At 41.8% G+C, this 23,895-nt stretch overlaps 1 protein-coding gene across 6 annotated transcripts in view; it reads right to left on the minus strand.

The window, feature by feature from the left end:
- Positions 1 to 17,388: 17,388 nt before the first annotated feature.
- zc3h7a (zinc finger CCCH-type containing 7A) overlaps positions 17,389 to 23,895 on the minus strand; it is a 111,776-nt gene continuing 105,269 nt past the window's right edge. For all 6 annotated transcript variants that reach the window (XM_087997687.1, XM_087997684.1, XM_087997682.1 and 3 more), the window contains 3 exons: positions 22,861 to 22,988; positions 20,933 to 21,096; positions 17,389 to 18,419 (listed from right to left, as the gene is read on the minus strand). In XM_087997687.1, the coding sequence (XP_087853813.1) occupies positions 18,230 to 18,419; positions 20,933 to 21,096; positions 22,861 to 22,988 (482 nt within the window). In that variant the 3' untranslated portion in view covers positions 17,389 to 18,229. The remainder of the gene's footprint in view (positions 18,420 to 20,932; positions 21,097 to 22,860; positions 22,989 to 23,895) is intronic.

Here is a 23,895-nt window from a genome sequence, read left to right on the forward strand (position 1 = left end):
ATCCTGTTCAGCGGCATCATGACCTCCCAACTCCTGTACTCAATACTCTGACCACTAAAGGAAAGCATACCAAATGCCTTCTTCACTATCCTATCTATCTGTGATTCTACTTTCAAGGAGCTATGAACTTACACTCCAAGGTCTCTTTGTTCAGTATCACTCCCGAGGACCTTACCATTAAGTGTATAAGTCCTGCTAAGATTTGCTTTCCCAAAATGCAGCACCTCGCATTTATCTAAATTAAACTCCTGAACATAAATGGAATGAGCTGCCAGAGGAAGTGGTGGAGGCTGGTACAATTGCAACATTTAAAAGGCATCTGGATGGGTATATATATAGGAAGCATTTGGAGGGATAGCAAGTTGTGACTTGATTGGGTTGGGATATCTGGTCGGCAGATGTTTCCGTGCTGTACGTCTTCTATGATTCTATGACTCTAAGACACATCAGGTCAGGTGACAACCTGCCTTTGTGTGCAGCTCACCTGAGCTCAGGTCCCCTGTCGCACTTGTGGAATACAGTCATCGTAATTTGTTGTATTTTACTTTCCTTTATTCATTTAGAGATCAATTGGGCTTCCACTAATGATACAGCATTGTGGACTGTAGCATGAATTTCAGCCCCTCAATAGTAGTATCCATGTAATAGATGACCCCATAAATTTAACCTTAAGAAAAAGTCTAAAAAATTCAACTTTTAGACGAGTATCTGCGGTATTCATTATGAAGACTCAACGTAGGTAGGTTCATTGATTAAATGCCTCCTGTCGGTAACCTTGTCCCTTGTTTTCAGTTCTCTCTTCCAGGAATACATATAAGATTAGGAGAAGCGGGAACATGAACCAATATAATGCTATGGCTTTCTCCTTGCTGGTTGCTTTTGGAGCAAAACAATGCAGTATCACTCAGCAGCATGAGAACTGCACTTGGTCAATGGAAACCACAAAATAGGTTCTGGTTTTAGTGGGAACTTGTGACTCTTAATACAATCTATCTCAAGCTCAAAATCACACAACACCAGGTTATAGTCCAACAGGTTTAATTGGAAGCACTAGCTTTCGGAACGACGCTCCTTCATCAGGGCCAACCACCTGATGAAGGAGCATCGCTCCGAAGGCTAGTGTGATTCCAATTAAACCTGTTGGACTATAACCTGGTGTTGTGTGATTTTGAACTTTGTACACCCCAGTCCAACACCAGCATCTCCAAATCATATCTCAAGTTCTTTCTTCATGATCACCAGACCAAACAGATTAAGTTTCTCTCACTGGCCTGCTTCATCTGTTCTGTAGTGGAGAAGTCTTCTTTTCATATTAAACTCTGGAGGAAAGCAGCAGTCCCTAGTTTAACAGCAAGTTTTATCTGATCAAGGATCACTGTTTATTCAGACCTTGGGACATCCTCAGACTGGGGAAAAAATGCCTTTGCAGGTAAGCCACGATGAATGATTATAGATGTTTGTTTCATCACCAGAAAGGTTAAGGAGAGCAGTGAGAGAGAAGAAAACAAGCAAGTAAAGGGACTTAAAGAGATAACAATGCAGGCAGATTGAAAAAGTCAAAGAGCTAAAATAGCAGAGCCACATGTTCCAAAGGAATTTTAAAACTCTGTCTTGGGATGTGGGCATCACTAACTTCGCTCGCATCCATTGCCCAGGGAATAGTTAAGGTGCAAGTACATTGTTATTGGTTTGTAAGCTGGACACTGGACGAATGACAAATTTAATTCCCTAAAGGACAATTTTTAAAAATTCATTCACAGGTGTCACTGGCTAGACCAACATTTATTGCCAATTCCTAATTTGTCAAAGGGCAGTTAAGAGTCAACCACATTGCTGTCAGTCTAGAGTTACATGTAGGTCGGACCAGGTGAGGATGACTAAAGGGCAATAGTGAACCAGATGGGTTTTTCCAACAATCGACAATGGGTTTATGGCCATCATTAGACTCTTAATTCCAGATTTCTATGGAATGCAAACTTCACCATCTACTCTGGCAAGATTTAAACCTGGGTCCCCAGAAAACTACCTGGATTGTTGGATTAACAGTCCAGTGGTGATACCATGAGGCCATTGCTTCCCCCATTAGTGAACCAGATGGGCTTTTACAACAATGGCTATATGCTTACCATTAGGTTGTCTTCTTCCCTTCTAGAACATTGTTGAATTCAAATACCATGACAGGATTCAAACATATCCCCAGAACATTAGCCTAGGAACCTATGTTATTAGGCCAGAGGCATTATCATACACTAGCACCTTCCCTTATTAAAGAGTTTTCCACTTTAATTGTTTAGCTTTGAACTTTGGGGTTAATATTGCAGCAGTGGAAGAACAGTTGAATAACATTATGGAAGATTTGCATTACAATTTCTTATGTACGGGTCTGAAAAGGTGAATAATGAGGAGGGCCATAAGCACCTCCCACAATGATTATAACACATGGACTTGAAGATAGAATAGACAAAGATCTCGACAGAGTGAGACCTGACATCTGCTCCTCCTTAAAGTCTCTGCAACATTGTCTATTGGTGAGGCTGCATTTGGAATACTGCATTCAATTCTGGTCCAGTCCTGAAGAAGGGTTACACCCGAAACATTGACCTCTTCACCTCCTGACCCTGCCTGACTTGCTGTGTTCTTCCAGACTTCTGTTTGTCTACATCGGAATGATGTTGTTAAACTTAAAAGGGTGCCAAAAGGATTTACAGGGATGTTGCCGGGATTGGAGGGTTTGAGCTCTAGGGAGAGGCTGAATAGTCTGGGGCTATTATCCTTGGAACGTTCTGAGTTGAGGGGGGACCTTTATAAAATCGTGAGGGGCATGGCTAGGGGTGAATAGCCAAGGTCTTTTCCCTGGGGTGGGGCAGTCCAAAACTATGTGGCATAGGTTTATGGTGGGTGGGGAAAGATTTAAAAGGAACCTAAGGAGCAACACTTTCATGCAGAGGGTGGTGCATGTATGGAATGAGCTGCCAGAGAAAGTGGTGGAGGTTGGTACAATTACAATATTTAAAAGGCATCAGGATGGGTATATGAACAGGAAGAGTTTAGCAGGATATGACCCTCTTTCCGATGGGACTAGATTAGTTTAGGATATCTGGTCGGCATGGATGAATTGGACTGAAAAGTCTGTTTCTGTGCTGAACATCTCTGTGACTCTATGACTGTACCTTGGCAATGTAGCCTGGAACCCATTGTGACATGCAATAGACTGCCATGTTTATTACAATAGACTGTTCTTGCTCAACAAGGAAGTGGTTTTCCTCTACCAAACAGAACCGAGTGGTTCGGTACCGACATCGAAATAGCAACCTCCATGATGAGCAGCAGCTCATATAATGTTGGCGTACTCTCACAGCATGATGGTCATGGTGAAGATTGGAGTTAACTGCTTACACAGTACATGGTAAGCAGTTTTAAGTTACAGTTCAATCAGCAGCAGGGGAGAGCTGAAGATTTAATAACCGTACAGATTGTCCTCAACAAGAAAGACTGTTCCAGTCAATGGTAAAATTATTTCATACCTCGTAACAAAGAACAGTCAGATTGAACCCAAAACATTAACTCTGTTTCTCTCTCCACTGAGGCTGCCAACCAGTTGAGTTTCTCCAACTCTTTCTGTTTGTATTTTTGATAAGAGGTGTGCCGTAGCAGGAGAGTTAGTAATTCCCTGGAGACAGAGGATACAGACAGCAGTGCATGGGACCCAGATCAGAGTTCTCTAGTGAGTAAACAGACAGTGGAGGCTTCATCGGTAAAACATAAACCCCTGGTGGGCCAGAGGAAATCTTTAAACATTCCAATAATCCATGTTGGAAAAGTGAGAGGTTAAAAAGAAAAACTCAGCTCAGTTTATGGAGTTGAGAAACATATTAGCCAAGATTGAATGGTGGAGTGGACTCGATGGGCCGAATGGCCTGATTCTGCTCCACCAGAATCCAAATCTTCTAGGTCTTGAGTATCACCACCATAGCAAAGAGCTGTGCAAGAAATATTAATCAGAGGTCACAGACCAAGAGGCATCACAAAGCCAGCAATTAAAGTGATAACATGAGGCCATTTAAAAACGACATGAACAATGAATAGCAGACCCAGCTTAAGCCAATTGATTTAATCTATAACTGATGTCACTCTGAGTCGGACATAGTTTGGTGAACAAATAGCCAGGTCTGATGTTCAGATGCTGAGGTAACTCTTATGAGGTAAGTTCCAGCAGGACGTTTGACTTCCTCACTTTCCCAGGAAGAATCCTCAGTCACTGTGACAGAGATCATGCTTAGCCTCAGATTCAGAAATGATGCCATCACTGAGGATGATTGGAGAGTCCAAACCAATCAGCGTGTTGAGGTAAAAGGTTTGACGTGCAGACTGAGGAAAGAAGTGGTGTGCCAACCGTAGTTGAAGATGTGGTGAACACAACTCCATTGATACCACCACTTAGATAGGACAACCAATGCCCAATGAATCAGGATACAGCAAAAAAGAAACTGCCTGTTTCAGCAAGGAAGACATCCTACATGAAGGAAATTCGAGAGATTGGAGGCTCACCAGTTTAAAGTGACCGACAGATCTCAAGACTCTCAAGAAGAGAATCAAAACTGTCACCTCGACAAAGTCCCAGTGTTCCAAGTCCAAAGAGAACATTTTTGAAAAATTATTGAAACCTCCAGATCATGTGAATTTGTAAAGTAAGAGACTTGGAAGAGATGTGGCTGTAGCAAATGTAATTATTGACACAAATATATATCTCAGAGAGAGGTGCATACGGGTCTGAAAGGTTTAATACTGAGGAGTGCCATAAGCATCACCCACCATAACAATGTCATCTGGATTTGTGGCCAGAACAGTTGACACCTCAAAGAAATGAGACCAAAAGCCTACTTTTCAAGTGGGGGCGGCTGAGTAGAGCTTTGGAAGCAGCAGTGGCAACAGAGGCAGCAAGAGGGCCCAATGCAGGGACTTTAGCGATTGGCCACAGGTGATCGGTGTACCCTGGGCAGAGTTCAGGCAGTCAGCGGCATTCTGGAAGTGGCTGGGGGCCTGGACTGGCACCAGAAGGGGCACTCTGGTGGCCTGTGGCAGGGCTGGTGAGCTCAGATGGCGGGCAGTGGGTAAGACGGCTATATGGAAGCCTAGGGATCGAGAAATCAAACCCAGCACGGGAGAGGGATCGAACCCAGCACGGGAGGGGGATCAAACCCAGCACGGGAGAGGGATCGAACCCAGCACGGGAGGGGGATCAAACCCAGCACGGGAGAGGGATCGAACCAGCACGGGAGGGGGATCAAACCCAGCACTGGAGAGGGATCAAACCCAGCACGGGAGAGGGATCAAACCCAGCAGGGGAGAGGGATCAAACCCAGCAGGGGAGAGGGATCAAACCAGGGCAGGAGAGGGAGCAAACCCAGCAGGGGAGAGGGATCAAACCCAGCATGGGAGAGGGATCGAGCCCAGGGCGGGAGAGGGATCAAACCCAGCAGGGGAGAGGGATCAAACCCAGCAGAGGATAGGGATCAAACCCAGCAAGGGAGAGGGATCAAACCCAGCAGGGGAGAGGGATCAAACCCAGCAGAGGATAGGGATCAAACCCAGCACGGGAGAGGGATCAAACCCAGCAGGGGAGAGGGATCAAACCCAGCAAGGGAGAGGGATCAAACCCAGCAGGGGAGAGGGATCGAGCCCAGGGCGGGAGAAGGATGGGGCCCTCCTGGGAACACCCAGCTTAAGGTGACTGCAGGACCATAGTGAAAGAAAGACTATAATTTGGAACTTTTAACTTTATTTCTTATTTATTTACGACATTATACTGACAAGAACTGTAATGTTGAATTTCTAACTTATTTGTTTATTTTCTACTTTTTAAACAAAGATTTTATACCTCGGACCCTCTTTTCTAAGATGGTGCCATACATTGTAAACGTTTCACTGAGTTTTTCTCTCCCTGTCCTTGAGTACACGTGACAATAAAATCTAATCATAATTCAACACCTATTCCTCTTCAAAATCTCTAACAATGTCTACTGGAATACAGTAACCTACAACTAGTTGCTAACATGTAATAAACTGTCTTGTCAGCTACAGGAGATTCTTCTGGTGAGACCAGAGAGCTTTTCCTCTCCTGTATCACACCACTGTATCAGTAAGCAGGCCCTGCAGATCCGACGGTTAAAGAGGAAATTGCAGCAATCTTCATCATGAGCATCAGCTTATGCCATGTAGGGAGCTGGCATATCAACGCTACGGCCTTGATAGCCACATTAGAACCACCCAAAACACTTCATAGTCAATGAAGAGATTTGAAATTGTTATCACTGTGATAATGCAGGAATTTATGTCAATATCATGTGCTACACAAATGTTAGTTTCAGCACGAGTTCCAAACATTAAAAAATATTCTTCCAGTTGAACTGGCATGACCTCAGACTGCCTGAAATATTGGGCTGAATCTTCCCACATTCTGGCTGTGTGGTGGGGTCTTCTCTGTAGACCATTGCAACTTTCCTCACACTGTCTTCCACTCCTCACTGCGTCAATTATATATCAAGGCTCCAGAGCGTCAGAAGCTTACTGGCCTGGGCTGAGATAGCCACTTGGGATGCAACAGTGACCCCTATTGAAAGAAACACTCAGCAACATAGGAAGGACGACAAGGGTAAGTGCTATCACCCTGTCGCCACTACCTCACACTCTACCTTTGCGCACAACTCCCAGCAAGCTTAGTGGTCTACCCTTCTCACTAGTGCACGAAGCATTCACTCACTGGCTGTCATCCATCTCACTCTGCCAAACTACTATGTCCTTCAGCTGTCTGTACTTGTTATCAGCTCATTCCCGATGAAAGGCTTTTGCCCGAAATGTCAATTTTCCTGCTCCTCGGATGCTACCTGACCTGCTGTGCTTTTCCAGCACCACTCTAACCTTGACTCTGATCTTCAGAATCTGCAGTCCTCACTTTCGCCTGTACTTGTTATTTACTCACTCAGGACACCTCAGCACCTTTCCAGGTCCTTCACCCTTTCTGACAGCTTTTCTAGCCACTTCTGTCTTCCTCAATTCCACTTTTTGCCAAGATGGTGAATCCTGGCCGCACCCCCCCATGCTATATCAGATCTGACCCTTACACTCAGAGTTGCCCCCTTTCACCATCGTTATACGCTCTGGGTTCCTGTGTAATAGTTTCAACCACCAACTATTGAATTTCCCACTTTTCTCAAAGCAGCATGGACTGCCCCCAATAACATCTTTGATATTTATTGCCTAAGCACCTTGGCCTGATCATGGCTAACCCCTTGAACTGAGATCTTGACTGCTCTCTCATTGATCAGAGCTCCCTTTCACTTGACTAAGGACTACTTCCCTTAGACTTTCAGACGGGTTCATCTGGTTGAAGCACAGTGTAAGCTGCTGTAGGTGGAATGTTGATGCAGCACAGTGCTGTACAGAGGCATGGCCACTTCCTTATCTATTCATTGCTGACACATTATGACAGCTTGCCAGGCCTTCCATCTGCACAAAATCACACAGCAAAATCGAGCTGCAGTGATAGAGCTCCAATCGTAGAGTCATACAGTCATACAGCACAGAAACAGACCCTTCGGCCCAACTAGTCCATGCTGACCATAATCCCAAACTAAACTAGTCCCACCTGCCCGTGCTTGGTCCATATCCCTCCAAATTTTTTTTTATTCATTAACTTATCTAAATGTTTTTTAAATTTTGTAACTGTACCCACATCCACCACTTCCTCTGGAAGTTCATTCCACACGTGAACCACTCTCTGCGTAAAAGAATTTCCTCGTGTATTTTTAAAAGTTTTTCTCCTCTCATCTAAAAAATATGCCCCCAATCTTGAAATTCCCCATCCCAGGGAAAAGACATCTGCCGCTCACCTATCTATAACCCTCATGGTTTTATAAACCTCTATAAGGTCACCCCTCAATCTCCTATGCTCCAGTAAAGAAAGTCACAGCCTACCCAGCCTCTCCTTGTAACCTAAACCCTCCATTCTTGGCAACAACCTGATAAATTTCTTCTGAACCCTCTCCAGCTTAATAGTATCCTTCCTATAATAGTGTGACCAGACAGCACACAGTATTCCAGAAGAGGCCTTACCAATATCCTGTACAACCTCAATGTAACATCTTGTGTGAAAGTATGAGATAAATGTATGTCATTTCATACTGTAATCTGATGGGCGCTTTGCAATGTAATATATCAGTGAGCTCCAAAGTTTATTCGTGAAGTAAGGGAGTTGGGAAGTCATGTTGCAGCTGTACAGGACATTGATTAGACCACTTTTGGAATACTGTGTGCACTTCCAGTCTCCCTCCTATCGGAAGGATCTTGTGAAACTTGAAAGGATTCAGAAAAGATTTACAAGGATGTTGCCAGGGTTGGAGGGTTTGAGCTACAGGGAGAGGCTGAACAGGCTGGGGCTGTTTTCCTGGAACATCGGAGGCCGACGGGTGACCTTATAGAGTTTTATAAAATTACGAGGGGCATGGCTAGGGTAAATAGACAAGATCTTTACCCTGGAGTGGATGGAATCCAGAACTATAGGGCATAGGTTTAGGGTAAGAGGGGAAAGATTTAACAGGGACCGAAGGGGCAACATTTTCACACAGAGGGTGGTGTGTGTATGGAATGAGCTGCCAGTGGAAGTGGTGGAGGCTGGGACAATTAGGCAAAAGTGAGGACTGCAGATGCTGGAGATCAGAGTCCAGATTACAGTGGTGCTGGAAAAGCACAGCAGGTAAGGCAGCATCCAAACAGCAGGAAAATTGACTTTTGTTACTCTTGGTGACCTTTTCTCCAGCCCCACCCCTTTTCCATTTATATCTCCACCCCAGAGGTTCCCTCCTCATTCCCGATGAAGGGCTTTTGGCCGAAACGGCGATTTTCCTGCTCCTCGGATGCTGCCTGACCTGCTGTGCTTTTCCAGCACGACTCTAATCTAGAGGCTGGTACAATTACAACATTTAAAAGGCACTTAAATGGGTACATGAACAAGAAGGGTTTAGTGGGCTATGGGCCAAGTGCTGGAAAATGGGACTAGATTAGGTTAGGACATCTGGGCGAGTTATACCAAAGGGTCTGTTTCCATGCTGGACGACTCTATGACTCTAAGTGCTGACGTTTTCTTCTGAATTACTCCAACATTAATCATAATGAGGTGCTAAGGCTGGTGTTTTGCCGTTACTGATGTGCAAGGATGGAGAGTGGAAATGGTTGTTGCCCCCTCAAGTGTGTATTGAGATTTTGGGGGAAGAAACTTCAATATAGAGGCCTAGAAGAGGCCACTGCTGACCTTCATCTGTCTGGTAACCACTCAGACTTTCAAGACAGAGATTGACACCACCTCATTTCTTGTCAGTGACTGGGAAAGTTGGGAATGAGGCAAGATTAGCTGACAATGCGATACAAACACTTGCAAGTAAGGTCCTTGCCACTTACAAATGAGATTCTCACCCAACTGTTGAAACCTTCAGGGGAAAATCTGATTTTATCAACAGTGAGAATTTCATTTTTCTCATTCTTGTCACTTCCTTCAAAATGTCTTGCTATTGTCTGAGCTGCTCAAGGGCTTGGAAACTGCCACAAATTTGTGAATGAAGGATTCCAATGCTTTTACAGTCAACACCAAATTGCTGAGCTAAAGCAGGAAATAATTCCGTTATCCTGTGTCTAGCCTAGTGAGTAATCAAAATATTGATTATTGGTATCGTCAACACCGTGGGTTCAATTCCCATCTGCAGTCCTCACTTTTGCCTAATTGTACCAGCCTCTGCCACTTCCACTGGCAGCTCATTCCATACACACACCACCCTCTGTATGAAAACGTTGCCACTTCGGTCCCTGTTTGAGGTTGCCATGAAGGACTATCCTTCTCAACCTCTCCCCTTGTCCAAGGTCTGGTGGCCCTCAGGTTAAATCTCCCCCAGTCACTTCTCTCTAATGAGATAGGAACCCCTATGGTCTGGTAAGACTATGGTAACACAACAACAATAATATTGGTATCAAAGTTATAATGGTTTTACAAATGCAACCAAAATGGTCTTTCTATTGCACATTATTGGTTAGGGGACTGATCTACCAAAGGTTTGATATTAACCTTCAACTTTAATAAAAAGACAAATCTTGGAGTTTTTGCAACGCTTGTATCGTGACGTTGTTCTTACAATGACGATTGGTGAGAAAGACCCAGCAACAGTAAGGTATAAATAATATACGTTCAGATAAAGTGTAGTGCATGACTTGGGAAGCGATGTCGATCTCCTAATGTCACTGCTCTTGTTATTCTTGATGGTGGAGATCACAGGCAAGGAAGGGGTTGTCAAGACTAATATCCCTGAGCTGTTGCAGTGCATCCTCAATCTTGTACACTCTTCCAGTGTTTGTCGGAGAGAGAAGTAAAAGCACTCATCACTAGAACAGATGTAAGGTGCTGGTGTCATGTTACTTCCTGACTTGGTCCTTCGAGATGGTTAGATGCTTTGAGAGGCAAGGTTAACCACTACCTCTGATATCCACAGCCTTTGTGCCGCTTTGGCAGCCACAGTGTTGATATTCCAGCGCAGTTCAGCAGTAACCCAACCCCACCCCCCAGTGTACTGATTATTGGGGGAGATGGGGGGGGGGTCTGCTTCAATAATGGTGGTGTAACTGGTATCCGAGTAAAGGGAACTAATCTTTATCATATTTAAGCAATCATCCCCTCTCAACAATGTGAGCTGCCATTTGTCAACCTATGTTTGGATGTTATTCACATGTTGAAGTGGACTGGGAGAAAGTGAGGACTGTAGATGCTGGAGATCAGAGTCAAGAGTGTGGTGCTGGAAAAACACAGCCAGTCAGGCAGCATCCGAGGGGCATGAGAATCGATGTTTCTGATTAAGGGCTTATGCTCGAAACGTCGACTCTCCTGCTCCTCAAATGTTGCCTGACCAGCTGTGCTTTTCCAGCACCACACTCTCAATGTTGAAGTGGACTGTTTATTACTGTGTAGAGAGATGAATGCGGAATCACCAGCAACATTAAATTGAATAAATTGGATCAAGGAAAAGTCCTTTAAAGATTTCCTGCAATGAAAGCTAAGGACATTGATGTGTGCCCTTTGACTGACAGAATGTCCCTCTTCCTTTCTATCAGATATGACAACAATCACTAGAGCGTTTCCTGTGACTCCCAGGGTCATTCCCAATGATGGCATCAACTACTCATGATTTTAAACATGGACTGTTGTTTGTAATATATATAAAAGATTCAGATGAAAATGTAGGTGATCTGATTCGTAAGTTTTGCGGCAGAGGAAGTGGTAGATGCAGGCACAGTTAAAACATTTAAGGGACATGAATAGGAGATTTAGAGGAATATGGGCTAAATGGAGACAAATGGGACTCGTTTAGTTTGGGTCAACATAGACTGAAGGGTTTGTTTCCATGCTGTATGTCTCTATGACACAAAAGTTGATGGAGATGTAGATAGTGAGGAAGGTTATCAAAGGATACAGATCAGTTGGGAAGCTGGGCGGAGTAATGGCAGATGCAGTTTAATTTGGACAAGTGAGAGGTTAGACATTTTGGAAGGTCAAAATATGCTGTGATCTCTGGTGCAAGATAACATGGCAAATGAATAGGAAGTCCAGTGAAATATTACCCATTTACATTGCTCTTAAAGCTCCACATGAAACTACTTGTGGAAAAGTTTTTCTTTTAAAATGTAAAAACAAGCTCAAAAGCATTGGAAGTCTGACTTGTAATAAATAAGAGCTCTCCCAAAACTTTAGTATAATAGTGAAACCCCAGGAGGAAATTCTTGGCTGAAAGGCAACATACTCACTGAGTATTACTATTCTAGAACTAATTCGGAAGCCGGAATCCTTACCATGAACAGATCCTACAATGTGAAATGATAATTCCTTGAAATGTCTGGGCTTAGTGTTATTGAAGTGAGGAAATTATAATGGTAGAAGCAGAAAGCCTTTTTGATCTTGAAGCTGTTTTGAAGATGCTGCTTCAGGATGTAGAGATTTTAGTGGCAACGAGTGAAAAGTACGCTCCTGAAGATACTCATTCGTAACAGTCGTCTTTGAGTTGGGGTAAGCATTTTTGGCATCGTGCCGTTATTTGGGAAGCTTGAGTCGCTTGATGCAGCCATTGAAGATTGGGCTCACAATGTGGCAAGAATGTGTTACTTTTTCTGGGCAATTGAAAAGCAACCAATAATTCTCCTGACAGCTTGTGAATCCACAGCTTTTTTGGTTTATAGGAGTCTAAATTTCCCTGAGGTAGCAGATACTAAAACCTTTCAAGCCTCCTCTAACTCTGAGATGGCATCAGTTTTACCCAGCAATTCTAGAACCAGGGGAATCCGTATTGGCATTTTTGACGAGGTTAAGATGACTGGCAGAGACATGTGACTTTCATCTAACCCTTATTGAGATGTCAAGAGACCTGTTTGGTATGCAGGATTAATGTTTAACCATGCAAAAGTGCCTACGAGCTGAAGCCTAACTGGACTTCAAACAGGCACTACAACTGGCTTTATCATTGGAAAGCGCAGCAAGTGCAGTATATTCTATCAGAAGTAAACACCTTCACCAGGCCGATTGAGCTTGGGGAACACCGCTTGAGTGAAGGTGATTGCAGAGCCTCACTCAGGACATATCCTGAACAGAGGGACTCTAGGTCAGCCCACCACAAAATCCCAATACAAAGCCAAACCTCGTCCAAATGGTTAACATTTTCTTCAGAGTCCAGGCCGGCAGGCCATTGCTGCTGATATGTGGACTTGAGACAGCAAGAGTCCCACTAGGCCCAAACTGAGTAAGAGAACTGACAGGCCAGTATCCAGAAGAGTCCACACCCTGGGAAGTCCACCTACATCTGGTTTGAAATTGCTTAGCAACATGCAAATCTGAACCAATCAAAATAAATCACTAGTTAAATGATCACCCAGTTCTAATGGAGGTTGATATCAGTGCAACAGTTTCAGTGATCATAGAACCATAACAAAACCCTCAAATTTGTGCAATACCTCATCTAGACTGAGAACTTATACCAGGGAACCTTGACAGATTAAAGGTACAACTTCGGTTTCAGTCTCTTACGAGACACAACTGTTCAGTTATTACTGATTGTGTAAAAGGTTGGGGCCCAAGCTTGATTGGCTCGTGCAACTACAGGGATAGCTCCAGCAGAGTTGCTAATGGGGAGAAGACCCTGCACCAGTTAAATCTGATCTTTCCGGACATGGGAATGGTATCGGGATTGCCAATGTCAGACATTACGCTAAGTGAAAGAGACAGTTTACTACAGGGGAGCAAGTTTGGTGTAGGAATCATGGGAATAACCTGCGTGGGTAAGAAGCATGGGAGACACGAGGTCAGTCCAGTGACATATAAGGTTGGTTAGGTGTAACAAGCAAGCTTGTGGACCACATGAAAGTTGTAAATTCACAACGGCATGGGAACAAAACATGCTCACTCATTGACACCTTTCCGACTGTTCTGGTACCCGAGCCATCATATCTTCATGATACCTTGCAGTCAGAGGTGGAAATGGTGGATGTCACCGCCTGAAGGGGAGAATGAATTTCTTCCGAGACGCTCTGGTGCAAGAGGTGAACTACTGTGCATTAGATGCTGCCCATATCAGAGGTGGAATTGGAGGAACCCGATCTGGTGCTAAAATGGCCCAAGAGGAGCTACAATAAAAAAATAATCAGTCTATGTCCTCGGAATCAGAGGTGGAGGGATACAGTGATTGGAACAAGTTCAGCCAGGTGAACCTCATAGAAGATCAGTTTCCCGATTGGGGCTGTTAATCTGGTCCAGTGAGGGAGCTCTGGTTGACAGTGACAGATAGGCGTGTCAGAGGTTCTGTACACTCTGACAGCTGGGTCAATGTCAAGGGCTCTCCATGTGGAAATAAAACATGGCTCAGTAATGGGATTCTGGCCTCTGTGGAGTTATTTCACAAAGCCCTTATGGAAACCGGCAGATTAAGTGTCACAATTCAGCATAATACCAACGTACATATATACTTTTCCCAGAACAAACTAAGTAGCTCACATTTCTACATGTTGATTAAAGACCAAAGCATTATTTAAAACTGCAATTTCAAAGTGCATGGTCAATACAGTTTACCTTTTTACACTTACCAAATATCAAAATAAGTTGATTTACATCTTTATATTCCATACTCCATTGCTGAATTCAAAGCAAAGACAAAAATCACAGTTCCCACAACATGGTCATAAAAGAGCCAATGCTTCTATCCATTCTGGAGAATTTGTACATAGATTTTTAAGAAGCACCTTTGGTAAAAACAGAGACAAAAATAGAGGTTGCTGGAAAAGCTCAGCAGGTCTGGCAGCATCTGTGCAGAGAAATGAGTTAACATTGAGTAACCCTACCTCAGAACTGCTTTTCCAGCAAATTATATTTTTGCCCCCGATTTTTATCCATTTTTATCTTTGGTATAAAGTTGGTGTTTACATATATGATACTATGTCCACCCTTGGATACTTTTCTAAGGCCACATTTATTATAAACTAGTATGTGGAACAACTAGCCTACAGGACCACAGCATTACAGTGTTATATCACGACCCGGCGCATGAGAAGTATGGATAGGGTGAAAAGCCAAGGTCTTTTTCGCAGGTTGGGGGAGTCCACACCAGAGGGCATAAGTTTGGGGTGACAGAGGAAAAATTTATAAGGGACCTAAGGGGCAACTTTTCACACAGAGGGTGGTGCATGTATGGAATGAGCAGCCAGAGGAAGTGGTGGAGGCCAGTATAATTACACCATTTAAAAGGCTCCTGGATGGATACGTGAATAGGAAGGGTTTAGAGGGATATGGACCAAATGCTGGCAAATAGGACCAGATTAATTTAGGATATCTGGTTGGTATTGATGAGTCGGACTGAAGGATCTGCTTTTGTGCTGTACAACTCTACAAAATGCTGCTATGTTTTGTATTTGTCTTCAAGCATCCATGTGTAACTCCACTACAACATATGGGTGATATTTCCCCAGTAGTGTTCATCTTGTTAGAACAATAAGTTGGTCTGAAATAACCAAATAGATTCAAATATTTACAGACTCAACACTTGGTGATTGCTTTAAAAACTAATTATCTTGAAATGGGGCAGGGCTGGTGAAGAATCTGCAAATGCGCTGGTAGTAACATCACTTCCAAAGGAACACAGTAATATCAGCAGCGCACGTGCAGACCAATCCAAATGCCTATTGCAGTCAGCAGCAATTCTGGCATTTGGAGTACAAAGGGTCCACACTATTTGTTGCCTCAATAGTAGTTGATTCACATATATGGGGTGGCTCAGTGGTTAGCACTGCTGCCTCACAGCACTCTAGACTCAGGTTCAATTCCAGCCTCAGGTGATTGTGTGGAGTTTGCACATTCTCCCTGCGTTTCTTCTCTGCTCCGGTTTCCTCCCACAGCCCAAAGATGTGCAGGTCAGGTGAATTGGCCATGCTAAATTGCCCATAGTGTTAAATGCATTAGTCAGAAGGAAATGGGTCTGAGTGGGTTACTCTTCAGAGGGTTGGTGTGGACTTGTTGGGCCGAAGGGCCTGTTTCCACACTGTAGGTAATCTAACCATGTCCATGTCCTGAAGAAGGGCTCATGCCCGAAACGTCGATTCTCCTGCACCTTGGATGCTGCCTGACCTGCTGCGCTTTTCCAGCAACACATTTTCAGCTCTGATCTCCAGCATCTGCAGTCCTCACTTTCTCCTACATGTTTTATTACAAAACAATTTTCATTACATATTCAGCTATTTCATACACAAGTCGCTTTCTTGGTGTGACGCCAAAACATTCATCCATTAATTCTTATGGGAAGTAAACCCTGTTCTTAATATTTTTGTTATTCATCCTCCTGTGATCACAGTCTTTTTTTATGCTTCAAAGTGCAAATGGATACATTACTATGTTTCTGCACTTCAACACCAGGTGGTATCTTAATGTCCAAGGTCTACACCTCTTAGTTCTGTATCACAATACTGCTCCTTGATAATTATTGCTGCTGACAGCATCTTCCCTCCTGCAAACCTGCCTGCCTGTCTAACTCTGATAGCACTGCCTCTTCCTTTCGATCCATTCCCCTCACTAATCTTACTACATTCAATTTTGTGCTTTGAATTCGTTGAGGACGGGGAAACAATAATACCTTTTGTGGTGAGGAACTGGTAAAAGAGGAATATAATGATTATTGGCTGGCTGGGGTGCCCAGGCGGAGGGGGTGGTGTTAAGTTCAAAGTGGACAAAAAAAGACCATGTTGGGAAAGAACGATTAGACAAGAAACACAGAATGAAAAAAGGATCAGGGAAAGAACAACACAATAAAAAGTACAGCCATAGAACAGGAAGATAATGAACAGAAAGACAAAAAAAGACAGTGCAGACAGGCAAAACAAACAACTAAGGGATGACAGAGCATTTTGAAATACACCCCATCAAGACTTGCTGTCAGTTACTAAAGTCATTGCTTCCAAAATCAAATTGGAAGATAAACTGTTCTTATGTTATGACGTCTACAGGTAGTTCTGGGATAACGCGCATTTTGGCAATGTGATTCGGCTATAATGTCACTGAAGGATTAGGGAATGGTGTTTTGGAGAATGCTTACCTCCGTTGACAATAGTGTAATTCCAGCGAGGATCAGTTTGTGCACTTTGATCGGCGCATGCACTGATGTCAGCTGTCAATAGAGCAGCTTTCTGTGACAGGCACTGTACAGGAAGCAGCTTTCTCATATTTTTTACATGTACTGTTCAATTTCCTTTTGTTTCAGTAATAAATATGATTTCAATCCTCATTCAGGCTGTGCTATACTTTGTGTTAGACTTTTGGGTGATTTTTGAGCGATTGGGAGTGTTATATTTTGCTGGTCTGTCCCCAACCCCACCTTTCCCACAGGCCCCATATTATGCCATTTTCTATTAATCAAAGTTTCGCTAGAATGCAACTATGGTGTTATAGGAGAACTATCTGTACTCATGCTTCCCATGATCAGACAATTTTGGTGTCTCAGCAGTCTCTCCTCACATCAATTTAGTCTTGGGTGTGACAGACAACTCTAACTCATCTTTATGCCATACATTTGGTTCCCTTTCAGTGCTTGCTTCATTGCCTAAATATTTAAAGTAGTTATCTAATTCACTGCAGCGTCTCCTCAAGATAACATCTTAATCATTCACAGTTACCATCAAAATTTCCATCATTTCTGAATGCAACAACTTCCTCTTTGCACATGTGTATTCTTTGTGCCATCTAGAGGTGATGTTTGAACTGTTAACCACTGGCAATTATAGTGGACATCATAATTTAACATACAGAATACAAGGCACTTTAACAATCTGTAATGTAAACATTTTTATATCCTTTATTGACAATATTGGTCCATATATTTTTGCCACCTGGCAATTCTTGTGATTTTTAAGGAAATCAACGTTTAAATAGCAAGCATTGTACTTAACAAAACTTAATAATTTTGAATCCTGTAATGAAATTATTTTATGCAGTTTTAACACCTGCTTCCCAGTTACCAACAATGGAGCACATAATTAAATGCTGGTAAAATTTAAACCATTCAGCTTATATATTGATGAATGATTTTCCTTAAAAACTATTATTTAGAAGAAAAAAGTTATCAAAAGAAGCATCCTATTGCTCTAACAAATTCAATGATGCTAACTCGTCTCTGAACTGTTACACACTATCCAAGTTGGATTGCCACATTACTGAACCCCATTCCTCTTCTGTTTTGGCTTATCTGGATACTGAAATGTTTATGAATTCTGTATCGTTTAAGCCTTACATCCACAATCCAAAGTTTTTTCCTATGTCTTAAGTCACTCAAATATATTCCTATGACATTATGGAGAACATCACAAAAATATTCAAGTCCTTGCACTTTAATATAACCCATGATTATTCTTTTTTCAAGTTGCACGTCACCTTTTCAAGTTGCACAGCAGACAACAGCCTGTTGTTAGATGGAAGTGCAGAGAATACTGCTGCCCTCCTAGCCCTACTGTATGCCTCTTTCACAACACCATTGTAGTTATTACTGTAGGAAAGTAAAGCAGGAGAACAATTCAAAGATTTACTGCTTATACACCTTTTAGTTTTGGTTTCAACTGAAAAAAATGTCAACTTCTACCACATTTCTGAAAATTCGAATGTACCATGGTTATTATATCAATTTAAGTCTTTAATCAAAAAATCAAATTTTCCAAAGTCGTCATCATCTGGAGCAATCAAATGGTCCTTTTTGGCTTTCGCTAGTTTCTGCCTTAGAACTTCTCTTCGATCCATCCATTCTTGCAATTCTGCTTTACTATGAGCAAACTGGCAATTCTCCTCCTCTGGACAGTTACCTGTCTCATGCCTGAAATTAACATAAACATATATTACATTTCAAAGGGTGTTGTGTTTCCAAAATGCATTGCTTTGGAATAGACATTGACACAAAGGTACAGAGACAATACAATAATTTTTTTCAAATTAAGGATAGGATAATTATCTTCATAGAAAGTGGACAAATTCAACAAGTGAGACTAAAGTGGGGACAGGGTAGGTGAATGGGAGTCAAGTCCTTTGGCATTAGTGTGTATACATGTTCTTTCTGATTAAAAAGAACAGGGCTCTATGTATTAATATATGTAACTTCCAATACAGGCCATGTGTGCCACACTGCGAGTCCAATTTATAATCTTAATTTGGCTGTCGACATCATTCTTTGCGCACTTAGGATGATTTAGCAAATGTTGTCCACTCACAGAATAAAATTGCATCTTTGTAACTTGTGTAGTTGAGTTCAGTTTTAATTACACCATACATGCCCAAATAGATGGTGTTGCCATGGGATCCCAGCTAGGCCCATCCCTTGCAAATATCTTTCTTGAGAAATGTCTCCAAGATGAAATTACACTTATTTCCTACCCCCTGAATATTTCCTTTATGTACACAATACATTTGCTATATTGGAATCCAATACTGCTTGTAATAATTTCTTTACATGTTTTAATGGGCTCTAACCTATATTCTAATTCAGTTTTAAATGGTGTGGTCAAACATAAGAAACAGGAACACGAGTAGGCCATCTGTCCTGTTTCGCCATTCAATAACGGCATGGCTGATTTTCTTGTGGACTCAGCTCCACCAACCTGCCTACTCACCATAACCCTTAATTCCTTCACTGTTCAAAAATCTATCTTTGCCTTTAAAACATGTAAAGAGGTAGCCTCAACTGTTTCACTGGGCAGGGAATTCCACAGATTCACAAACCTTTGGATGAAGAAGTCCTTCCTCAACTCAGTCCTAAATCTGCTCCCCCTTATTTTGAGGCTATGCCCCCGAGTTCTAGTTTCACCCACCAGTGGAAACAACCTCCCTGCTTCTCTCTTATCTACATCCTTCACAATTTTATATGTTTCTATAAGATACCCCTCATTCTTATAAATTCCAAAGAGTATAGACCTAGTCTTTTCAATCTCTCCTCATAAGCTAATTCTAGTTTCACACACCAGTGGAAATAGTCTCTTTGTTTCTATCCTATCTATTCCCTTCATAATTTTATATTTCTATTGAATTTCTTTTAAATTCCAGCGAGGACAATGATACAAATTCCCTCTCCTTGATGTCCTAGTTAAGAAATTGGCCAGGATATTCTCTAACATGGTCTAATTGTTTTCAAACAATACTCCAGTTCTGTACTACTAAGTGATTATTTGAATTTCCATTTTGTGGAAGTCAATATGAAATAAAAGCATTAACTGTAAAAGGATAGAGGGCCTGGGTGGCAGATTTTATTAGTTTTTATGTAATGATTAATATTAAGATAACAACATTGATATTCAGAGGGATCTAGGCATACAGGTCCACAGACCCCTGAAAGCTGCAACACAGGTGGATGAGGTGGTCAGGAAGGCATGTAGCACATTTCCCTTATTGGCCGGAGCATCGAATGTAAAAGTTGGCAAGTTATGTTACAGCTGTATAACACTTTAGTTAGACCACATTTGAATATTGCATGCATTTCTGGTCACCACACGACCACAAAGAGGTGGATGCTTTGGAGAGGGCGCAAAGGATGTTGCCTAGTCTGGAGGGTTTTAGTAATGAGAAAAGATTGGATAAAATTGGCATATTTTCACTGGAAAGACGGAGGCTAAGGGGTAATCTGATAGAGAGTCTCCAAAATTATGAGAGTTATACATAGGGTGGATAGTCAGAGGCTTTTTTCCCCCCAGGGTGGAAAGGTCAACTACAAGAGGGCACAGTTTCACGGTGAGAGGGGGCAAGTCTAGGGGAGAAGTGCGGGGAAGGTTTTTCACCCAGAGGGTGGTGGGGGCCTGGAACACATTGCCAGTAGATGTGGTACCAGCAGGCACGTTAACAACCTTTAAAGTGTATCTTGACAGACATTCGTGGGAAGCAGACAGAGGGACAGGAACCACATATGAGCAACAACTAGCGGGTCTTAATAAGGAGTACGCATCGCAGGCTTAGTGGGCCGAAGGGACTGTTCCTGTGCTGTATTGTTCTTTGTTCTGATAAAAAATGAAAGAGAGAAGTGTACTTCAGCAAGGAAGCAAATCTAATCCATGCTCATCGTTAGAAACTTGAAAATATCAAAACAGTAAGAGATATTGTACTCATGCCCTTCAAATATTATAAAGCATAACTTACATTTGGTTCTACTATGGCTAGTCCATGTGAGCAACATAAATTATAAAGACACACAAAGTAGATGCTGCATTACCAATGAGGTTATATACAGATCATTAACTATTTGCCACCAAAACTGGATTAAAGGTTCTGGCAGACAGCTCTCTCTTATTTGAATGATGTAAACAAACTAAATTATTTTGCTAAAAAATTAATTTAAAGTATCCTTACATTTGACAAACACTGAACTGTCCTGTAGGAAAACGATGTTGCCAGCAGTTTTGGTCATCCTCACAACTAAAAACTTTTTCTTTGTGTTTTTCCGAGGTTATATGCTGTTGCCATTGCTTCTCACTATTACAGCTCTTCCCACACAACCAACAATGATAGCCGATCTTTAAAGGAAAGACAATAGGAAATTTCTTCTAAGTGCATTTCACTATCAAAGAGCAGTTAATGTATGGGCAGAGGCAAAAGCCATATGGTGAACAGCAAAAGGAAAAATATACATAGCTGTCATTTCCAAAATATTTCCCATAGGCTGCAGGAGGGCACTATTGTGAATAAGATGAAATGAAAATCTATACAATGATTTTTAAAGTTCCGTTAATAATGTGGTGTACAGAGGCCTGAAACATTAATAGAAACTGTTAAGCAACAACAAGCTAGAGATTTCAGAATTGCGTTGTACAGATGCCTACAAACATGATGAATGCAAGAAATACTCAGATCAGTCAGCATCCAAAAGGAAGCGACAAGATGAGATTTAAGCATTTTTATCAATTATTAGAATCTTAATTAAACAAACATAAATCCAATAGACAGCTAAAGGCAGGTTATCAAATGAAATTATGAGTTCAAATTTAACCCAAGATGCAAATGCAACTTTTTAAAATATTGGAGACACTCAATACTTCAGTAAACGTGAATTTCAGTGGGTGCAGTGAACAAAACTGGATGCCAGCAAAGCTAAATGGATTCCTCTGGCAATACTTGCCACCTTGACTTTCATCTTGGGTGGCCTGGTCTGTCCTCTCTTCCACACAAGGAAGCAGTGGAACAGGGGTGTGGAGGAAGGGGTGGGACCCAACTGGTGGGGTTGGGAGACTTGAACGGGTGGAATGGGGATGGTGGGTGGGTTATAAAGGGGAGCAGGAGGCACTGAAGTGACATATGGAAGGGGGGCTGAATAGGGATAGGGAATAGCGTGCTGTAAGGAATGGGGTAGAGGGTACTAGAGTATGTGGTTATAGGAGGCTCTGGAATGGAGTTGGGAAGAGTTGAGGCTGAAAATGGAAAGATGGGCTGCAATAGGTTGAGGAGCGGAGAGGGTGAGGTGAGGGAGTAGTGCAACTGAAAAACAAGCCCATGGTAACCAAGAAATAGCCCTTGATAATTCTTGAATCTGTCAAGAAAAATATTTTGAGTCCTGCAAACATGAAAGGTCCTTTTATCACTACAAATCTGTACAGACCACTTCTGACATCAAAGTAGGCCTGAACCAAACTGGCACTTTGTACTAATAGTCCACCGCAACAAAAGGAGAATGGGTGACCAGCCAGAGAGTCACTTTCAGAACACTTCCATAATAAGCCAATCCACAACAGGAAAGCCACTAACTTTTCATCAAGATGTGACACTAGCATTAATCTCACTATGTTACAATTTTAGTTGAACATAAATTAGTTGGTCCAACGAGCTACTGTTTTTATAATTAAGATTTTCATTAGTTTCCAATTACAAAAAACAGGAAAAAACTAGAATTGACTGAACACAGTCTCGAGGTGAAAGTGAAAGACAATAACCAATTAAGGGCAATTCCTAGTATAAAGGAAAGTCCCTCCCTTCCTCCATTCCAGTTGAGACAGTTCGACAAATAAATGTAATCAAACAAGGTATCAAGACAAAATAGCTCAAAGCCAATTGGATTCAGCCCAAGATTTGTAACTTAAGAGACATAATTCCCACCAAGTTTGCTAGGTTCTAAGGATTTGAACTTCATTTACAGTATTACATTTTGCTTGTGAGCATACCGTCTTCCCATCATTGATAAATCCTGTCGAAGTGCTTCCAACCTGTGGTACAACTGTTCAACTTAAAAAAAAATCTATTCAACAATGGAGCAATTAATCTACTACCACTCACAATTGATCACTTACCACAAGATCAGCATAGTCGGTTGGCATGTGGATTTGTTTCCCATTTTCCTTGGGTGCATTAACTACTTCCTCTTTCTCTGGCTCCTGGCTCTTCAGCCACATTTCATACAGCTGTTCCATGTCTAAGACTGGTCAAGTTTAATTTAAAGCAGTACAGTTAAAAAGGAACTCAAGTCATGGAAAAGTTAAACAACAATAAGCTGTAATTTAAACAAACGAGTTGATTGATTTTCAGACTGAAAGATGTAGTTGGGATTAGTGTGATATGGTAGTGTAATGCTTTAATTTGCATTATAGTCCATTAAGCTTGCCCAACATTTTAAATTAAAACAGTCTGTCCATGAAAGGCTTTCTGTCGTAGAAATTTGAACACATAAGCATTATGAAGGAAGTCAGTTACAAATGCTTCTTTAATGATTTCATGTATCAAACCATGAATCAGATATTTGCAGATTAGAATTTCAGAGATTGTATTTTTCACTTTAAGCTTTTAATTCTTCTCCCCAAAGCATGCATATAAGGTTCTAATAAAATATCACATTAGAAAACAGTGCCATTGTAGTCTTTTGTTTACACAATTAATGGCCTCAGGCTAAAATCAGATTTTTCACTCTGAGAAATACAAGAATTAATATACATCATCAATGCAGAACAATACTCACAATGTACTTAGGAAGCTGCATTATGAAATCGTTATGGTGTATTTATAATGGCATTTGCAGGAAATAAGGCAGTTAGCTTCTTAAGTGAAAACATACATTTTGCTTCAGTAGGAAATGTTGGACAATATTGGTTTAAGAATCAAAGGGTAGGGTCAGCTTATCACGAAGAACAGTCATTTAAAATTCAAGTTAAATTATTTAACTACAGGTCGTTCTCCATAAATGTGACAGCTGTAGAAGATCGCTATAGCCGTTCACCAGAAAGTTTGCATAATCCAAATAGCGTCCACAACTCATCAATCGTGTTATGGCCAATTCGCGTTGATGAAACGTGCGTTATATCAGAACGACCTGTATAGGTTTCAAAGTCACT

Source organism: Chiloscyllium plagiosum, unplaced genomic scaffold, assembly GCF_037043375.1.
Source record: "Chiloscyllium plagiosum isolate Xiang-an unplaced genomic scaffold, Cpla_swu_hap1 HiC_scaffold_20, whole genome shotgun sequence".
NCBI lineage: Eukaryota > Metazoa > Chordata > Chondrichthyes > Orectolobiformes > Hemiscylliidae > Chiloscyllium > Chiloscyllium plagiosum.